This window comes from Nicrophorus vespilloides, unplaced genomic scaffold, assembly GCF_001412225.1.
Source record: "Nicrophorus vespilloides isolate i.1.1-1 unplaced genomic scaffold, Nicve_v1.0, whole genome shotgun sequence".
Taxonomy (NCBI): Eukaryota; Metazoa; Arthropoda; class Insecta; order Coleoptera; family Silphidae; genus Nicrophorus; species Nicrophorus vespilloides.
Genome location: NW_017096920.1, coordinates 1 through 8,293, shown reverse-complemented (window position 1 = coordinate 8,293; position 8,293 = coordinate 1). Strand labels below are relative to the sequence as shown.

At 31.4% G+C, this 8,293-nt stretch overlaps 1 protein-coding gene across 1 annotated transcript; it reads left to right on the top strand.

Moving 5' to 3' along the window:
- Positions 1-312: 312 nt before the first annotated feature.
- LOC108558474 (nephrin-like) lies at positions 313-4,684 on the top strand (the record flags this gene model as incomplete). The annotated part of the gene is made up of 2 exons (XM_017915385.1): positions 313-423; positions 4,359-4,684. Coding segments are annotated over 2 exons (437 nt in total), but the record flags the coding sequence as incomplete, so codon positions are not given.
- Positions 4,685-8,293: the final 3,609 nt, after the last annotated feature.

Genomic DNA, 8,293 nt, shown 5'->3' with positions numbered 1-8,293 from the left:
GATAAAACCGAAAATACCGGTAATTTTGGTTATCATATTGGCCGATTAAACCAGTTAACTAGAGTGGATGCAGCATTACATAGAACATTCATAATAACAGTACTGGCATTAGTTTTCTGGTATAATGTGTAAAGTACACGATATTCAGTGAAACAGAGCACTTTTATTTCCATTATTGTGGAATGGTTGTATTAAACCTAATTAGATTGTAACGTGCGTCCATATTGTAAATCCGTCGGCCATGTTAGACCTTGTATGTAAATTGTGCCCTTAGGAGAATATACTGTGCTAACGTTTGACCTTTGATTTCAGTACCGCCCCAAGGCGTACAAGTGAGTGACGACCGTGGACCCATCAAAAACGGAATAACAACGGCCTACGCAGAGGGCGCTAGCCTCACCCTTACTTGTTCAGCAACTTCAGGTCAGTATGACGCATATAAAAAAATGAGAAGAAACGAAAACGTTCCACGTCACTCCATCAACTCCATCATATTGCAACCACAAAACAAAAAGTAAAAAACCATTTGTTCCGGATTTCCAGAATTTGTCAGCGTCAGAGTGAATTATGTCGCAAAACTTAATTAATCGCCCTGGGGACGATCGCCTGGCAGGATTTAATATTTTCTTTCCAAACAAACTCAAACTTCTCCGTCGCAACATAATCAAAATAGTAAAACTAATTATACAGATCATATTTACAGAGTTTGACATACTTTAAAGTAAACCTTTATTAAGTTTACATTTTAACAATAAATATTAGGATAGATAGTTTATGTGCGATTTACTAGATGCAATTAAGATTTTATAAATATTAATTTTAAGTAAAACCCCAAAAGCACACGCTTTATTCTTAGATCATAACAAATTGGCACTTAAAGAGTTTACAGTGGTCTCATTTATCTAATGTCTTATATGTGACGAAACATTTTATCAGTAACCAAGAAATTAACGAAATAAAGTAAACCAATTGTCAAATAGAAATTTAATTTTTAAAAATTGCATATAGCAAAAAGTTAATTATTTCATTAATTAAATTCATTACATTCAAAATTGAATATATGTTGTTAATAATAATAAACATAATTTAGTGCATATGTTTTTATTAATGCATACATAATATGTTCTACATATTATTTCTGTTTAAGTTCACTAAATTTGTGTGATTTCCGACTATAAATCAGAAACACATCTCGGGTGTCCCCACGAAGAGCATTAATTATTTTATAAATCTCCCTCTTTACCGCGTTTTCTTTTCATTTTCATTTTGCCGCTTGATTTACGAACGACACTCACTTATATATGAATGATATTTAAGGCAAAATAAAAACGGAACACAAAGATGCAATAAGAGTGGAAATGAAACATGGAAAAGTTTTCCGCTCGAAACAATCAAAGAAACCACTATATCATTTCCGACAGAAGCGTCGGATGGTTTTTCTTTTTCTATTCTATTTTTTTTCCTTCTCCTAACATCTTCGGATCTCTTTCCTTGGCGTGCACTCCGCTCGCATTGCTTTAGGCCCTTTTTATGCGCCCATTTTCATCCACTTTGCTTCCACCTGCCAACTAACAAATGGCCCATCCCGAGGCTTTAACGCTGAATTTACAAATCCCTGGTGGAGATTAATGCACCGTCTCGAAAACAACCAACAGGATGAATAAAAAGTTGATGATGAAAAACAAGGAGCACGGCGCGAAGACACTTAATTTATTAACGGACTTTTTCCACTCGCATACAGATTTGTAAGGACGCCCGATCTCTCATTAAGCTACCAATTAATATTTGATTTAATTTTTAATTAGTGCTAATGATCGTTTAATGAGCATCTATGAATTGTATTTCATCAAATAACAACTTAAGTAGATTTTAAAAATGTATTTTGAGCTTTACCTTTATTTTTATTTCATTTAATATCTTCCACTATAATTAACATTAGTCCTTGATTATATTTCATTTTGATTAGTTAGTTTTATCAAGTTGATGTATTTTCTCACACTTTTCATAATTTATAATAATAATTACTTGAACGAAAATATTTACAATTTTTATTATTTATTAACTTTACTATTTATTTATTAATTGAACATATGTAAACTATTAATTATGTACGATAAATAAAATTTAAAAAAAAGTAGACAATAATTGAGCAATGGTCCAACTGCATCAATAAAACATAAGAATCTTAGTATTGATTTAATTTTAAAGCACTACTCGCCTTATATATTATTCAAGATTAAAGTATATTCAATGCTCGAATATATAAGTACAGCGTACATTTAAATTTTCCCATATCAATGTGTTCATGAAGTATATCACGCAACAAAAAGTAATACAATGACATCTTGACTACCACTTACAATTTGAATATGTTAATTTATAGGTATGTTTGCATTTACATTTGTTTTATTAAATACGACTATTTCTTTCATTACCCTCATAATTAATTCGGACAATATCCCGGACTATTAGAAACCGGACTAATCGAAGAACATACATTACAAAAATAAATCTCATAAAGACAGACTTGACATAAAAGATCAATGAATAAAATAAATAATTTAGTGTATTATTTTTTAAGAATTGATATTTATTTTGCTGTATTAAAATTGAATTTTATCAATTAAAATAATAAAATTTATTTCCATAGTCATAGATAAATAAATACAAATAATTAAAACTATAAAATATATAAACTGTTTTACAAAGAATTGCTTAAGGGAAATAATAATATATACAAAATTAAGTTCACAAAAAAAACTGTAACGGAATTCTTCAAGCATTTATCAATTATAAATTGGGTTCTGCAAGTGTTATTTAAAAAAAAATATGAATATTAAATATCCTTTCACGACTTTTCGTGCACTACCACCATATATATATATCAGCGATAATTAACCAATTAACTTATACCTCAATACACACCGCGGATTCCAGTTTTAATGAGCATCTGTGTAGTTTGCGGATTATTGATTACTACGAAATTATACGCAGAATGTTTCTCTAATCATATGTACTCCCTTTAGGATCAATGCATTTATTCCTCGCTATAAGCATTGAAATTCGACGGTTGTTTGTTTATACGAATATTTATTATACTGTAAAATATTTAATCTGTGCAATTTGATAATTCATTTGATTGTGTACAACATACTGAAAATATGACTGGCTTTGTAGAAACTAGTGGATCTACAATAATTTTGTGACATATCCATTAATTTTATTAATAAATATTGATTGAAATACTATATTTGATTTTTTATATAAAACATTTTGATAATTATTAAAACAAAAATATCTATTTTGAATGGCAGAACCTATGCTATTAATTACATTATTTTTTTGCAAATATATGTTTCATCTTATTAACTCTATCAAATTATCTGAAACAACTTAGGACAAGTATAATTTCAATATAATATTTGTTTATGTAATTAGTTGTGATTATAATACTTCATAAATAATAATTATAATTTAAATTAGCACTAATTTTTATAGATTTCAATCAAAATATTTGCTAACATTCAATATATGCATCTCATTATCATTCATTTATCTGTCACCCAATTAATATATTTGTCCACTTAAATAACTTATGCACACATAAGTAGATTTTGGATATATTGGTAATTAAAATAAACATACATAAATTAATTATCAAAAATCCTTTTCTAACGAACGGAATAGATTAAAATATCAAAAAGAAGCAAAACGAAATCAAGTCTCTGGCTGTAAATAAATGTGTTTTCTTTTTGGTTGAAATCCATATATCAATCCTGGAAGATCTCCTTTCCTTCCATCCCACCCACACAGCTTTCGTGTATTTACATTTTGCGGCGCGCCAATCTGTAACTGTTGTCGGCCGAGGAACATTCTCCAAGGGCGGTTTTGCTCTTGCCTAAAGTTCTTTGTAGGGGCGGAGACGTTGCGCCGCTACGGGGGTGGGAAAATGTGGGCGCAACAAGAAGATTGGGTTGAGGAGGCGGCAATTCTACGAACATTTGCTACACAACAGACGAAAATAAATAATACACAAAAAAACATGCGGTCACTCAAACAAACAATCCGACGAGTAAATAGAAAATATAAAGGGACAAAAGGACAAAATCCAAATGCGTTACCTCGGATCTGACGAATGAAAGGATGCTTAGAATCTGAGTAATATTAGTAGGTGTCGAAATCGCAGTCAATATCGAAAATACCGAAGCGCCTTCTCCTTATGAAGAAAATTGACACGACAACTAATATAGAAAAACGGTATTGAATTTTCTATCGGATCAACTAAATTGATATACGAGATGGATAAGTGATGTTATTTATGATGGTGCAGTAATAGATTGCTTTCTTATGTTCTGTAGGCAAGCCGCTTGCCAGAGTGTCTTGGTGGAAAGGAGGCGAACTCATAACCAACGAAACCCAGTACTTCCCGGAGAGGAAACGCTCCCAAAGCATCCTCAAGATCGATAAGCTTATCAGAAGTCATCTATTGGCCGTCTTCAGTTGCGAGGTCAGCAATAGTCAGCTGCAGCCACCGTTGGTGGTGCGAGTTGCTATTGACATGTACTTGAGACCCTTGGAGGCCCGTCTTCAAGGACTCAACCATCCTCTCAGTGCTGGTAGACGCACAGATATTACCTGCAAATGCAAAGGATCCAGGCCACCTGCAGTCATCTCTTGGTGGAAGGTAAGAATCAATTATTTAAAATAAACATAGGCAATCAATTTATGACCGCCTCCAAATTATTTAACACAAGTTATTAAATTTTAATATTTCTTTTTGTAAACATCAAAATACATTTGAATTTAATTGATTTTTACTCATAACACAACGACTATGGTCGCATGTCGTATCCCAAAAATCGATTCAAAATGATGAGGTAGAATAGCATAGAGAAAACCAAGTATACATAGCAATTTAAAGACTTTGGCAAACTCATAACTTACTAATAGCTTGTTGAAGAAAATTTGAACAGTTTATACATGCGAATATATTTTTTTTTCTTTATAAGGAAATCAAATCATTATAACTTATATATTTCAGATTGTTACACAAATTCAATGATTTATGGAATAAAAATAATCATGCTTTCACCCAGTAGTTAGAAAAAGCAAAATGTAATAGATCCAATGTTCATAGACAAAAGGTCGATCATCGTTAAAAACAATCCTGACATGCCAACTGCAAAGCATTTATCATTTCCTCCTGAAAATATTTTGAACTCTGTATATATATATATTTATTTATTATTTATATGCTTGTAGGATCAAGGGAAAGACAGAGAGGCAATGTAATTAATAAAAGAGAGAAAAATAATTCTAGAATCGCGTGGAAGCGCCGGGCCCTTTAATTAAATCGTAGATTTCTTCTGCTAAGAGAACTGCTAATAAATTGCGATAATTAAACTTTTACTCTCACATTTATTTATTAGGGATCCATTATGAATAAAACGAAAGCAGGCTTTGTCGACTTGGAGTGGAAGCACGTGCTGAGAATATAAATAAGATTTTGTAAATGAGTTTAAGACAGCTAAAAATTAAACGTACAAATACCAAAAAAAAATCGTAAAATTTTGAATCTGTTATTTTATTTATATTAGTTGAATTGTAAAAAAAACACTAACAAATAAAATCAGCCCATGTGTTCTTTTAAATTAATTGAATCAAATGGAGTCAACAGATTAGTGCAAAATACAGAGAATTCATTAATGTCGTCATATTTCAACTTACATTATTTCATTAATATAATTAGTTTTTCGCATGGCTGTGGAGGGGTTTCCGAAAGAAAGATGCCGTGGATCGATTTAATTTTATTGCGAAGCCTCATGCAAATTGTAATTCCATTAGGGAGCAATTAATAATCTTATTATGACGGTGTCAAATGAGTATTTCACTGCACAACAAAATCGAATCTATCTCTCCGACACTCCCTTGTTTCATGTGCGTGTGGATGTGTATGTACATGTATCAAATAGGATGTTGCGTGCTACTTCTTCGTAATTGACAACTTAAAACATCTTCGCTTCTCCTTTAATAAAAAGAAAATTAACAAGCCCAGTGAAAATTGAGTTATAAGAGAGAGCAAGTTTCGTAATTAGACGCCGGCTGGAGTACATTTAGATTTATAAAACAAAAGCAAATAAAAACTTAAATAAATTGTAAAATATGAATATTCTGTAATTGATTAATTATTTTCCACAGTTCTTTCAAGTGACAATTACAATAGTTCATTTAATGAGTCGACATATTTAATCAACATACTGTTTTTTAAAAAAAAATTCTTTGTAATAATTTCGTTGCATGAGCAAATACGGCTACGTTGAAAATATAGAATATAGGCTTTGATCATGTCTGCGAACATACAGTCTTGTTTTCGGTGATTAATGGAAATACGTCCAAATTGTCACTTGGTCCCGATACCATTGGAACATACAAATGGCAAGTACACACATACTTGTACTAAAGGTAACATACGGCAATATCGTCTCCGCCTCTCTGTATTCAATCCAATTAATCACAAAGACGTCCTGCGTCGGCCATGTTTTATTTTCACGCCTCGAAGGATGTTTCCGGAAAACCGAAAATAAATATCTCACAACAGATCCACCGATTTTCATCTTATTAATCAACACCCGCTACATTAGGTTGATTAAATGTAGCTGTGAAGTTCATTGTGCACTAACTACAATGTAGGCTATTTTAATTACAATCTAATAACGTTCACTAGCAAACTAATATACTGCCAGAAGCTAAAGTGTGTATGTGCATGCATACTCATATGGTTTATTTATATCCCTTGGAGGGTTAATTACATTTTAAATATTCATAACAGTTTAGATCAAAGCACAATTTCCTATCCCGAAAGCAACGCAGTCTTGTTTTTTTTTTCATTTTTTGTTTGAAAAATGATGATGTAAATACGGAAAGAAAACTACATAGCAGATACAATTTGCCTTACTTATTTATTTATTAATAAAAAATATAGATCTTTACCAAAATGTTTGTATATATGACTATTGTCATTATATTAGACCAGGGGTCATCGAATCGGAATAAATGTGGAATTTGATAAAGTAGTTAAAAATAATAATCGTATATATTATTTAAAAATAAACTTTATTAGCCCATGTATTCTAAAAACCATTCCACCAGTTTATTTTATTTAATAATCCTACAGATTGCCTCGCATTATATAGAACGTCGAATTATATAATTTGTCGATGTATACAATATACATCTGTATATATATACAATAGTGCTTTAGTAAAACGGAGACAATTGTGCGGAGGAAGTGCTTAAACTTGGCTTAAAGACAATCCCGGTGAGTCGTCTTCAGTTTGTGCATTGTCTCTTCAAGTTAATTAACAGCAATTGCCGAGGAGAAAGAATCCGTTTGGCCTCTACAACAAACATATAAACACACATCAAGAGACTGAATATAAGTAAATTAAAAGCTATAAATTGACTTCATTTACTATCATATGTATATTAAATAAATAAATACAAAATGTAGCTTTGCTAAGAAATCTTTACTTTATAGTGTAAAGATTGTAAAGATGTTGCATCATGACATAAATATGCACCAATGAATGAAAACGTTTATTCTATTTCTAGTAATGTTAAAAATATTACATAGTTTAGTCAGCTAATAAATGGATTATAGCTGCTGTGAATATTTTTATGAATACCATTGACTTAATTAATTACTTTTACCAGTGGTAAAATTCGGAGCAACTGGAAAGAAAGCGAAGGCTTTGGGACAAAGAGGAACACACAACATTTTCAATTTCGCGTGCAAAACAAAAGTTAACGTCGAGTAATTCTGATGGTAATGCCCCCTAGCGACGCTTAGTCTAATGCATAATAGATTCCCCAAAGCACACGGGCGGTTCCGGGTCCGCCACCCCTCATCCAGTGCTTCTGTAAAAATGCGAGCACACACGTACAGAAGTGAATTATTCTTTTTATTTTCTCGTTTCATTCCTCTTCGGTATTCTACAGCTTTATGTATAAATATTTTTTCCCCTATCTCTATGCATAAGATTTAGTTTTATACATATTGCAAAGATTGAGTATTAAATGTTACCTAAGGGTAGTTACGGAAATAAAAGCTACATAACATTTATAATGAACATTTCATTTTAATTAATTTACTGTGTCAATGATTGTGTATTTGATTATTTTTAACAATATATACTTCTAATATCAAATAGAAACTGAAAGAGAGAGGAGTGTGGCAAATGTAGACCGATTTATTGACATATTTATTCTCAAAAAGAGGAAAAATGATAAAAGT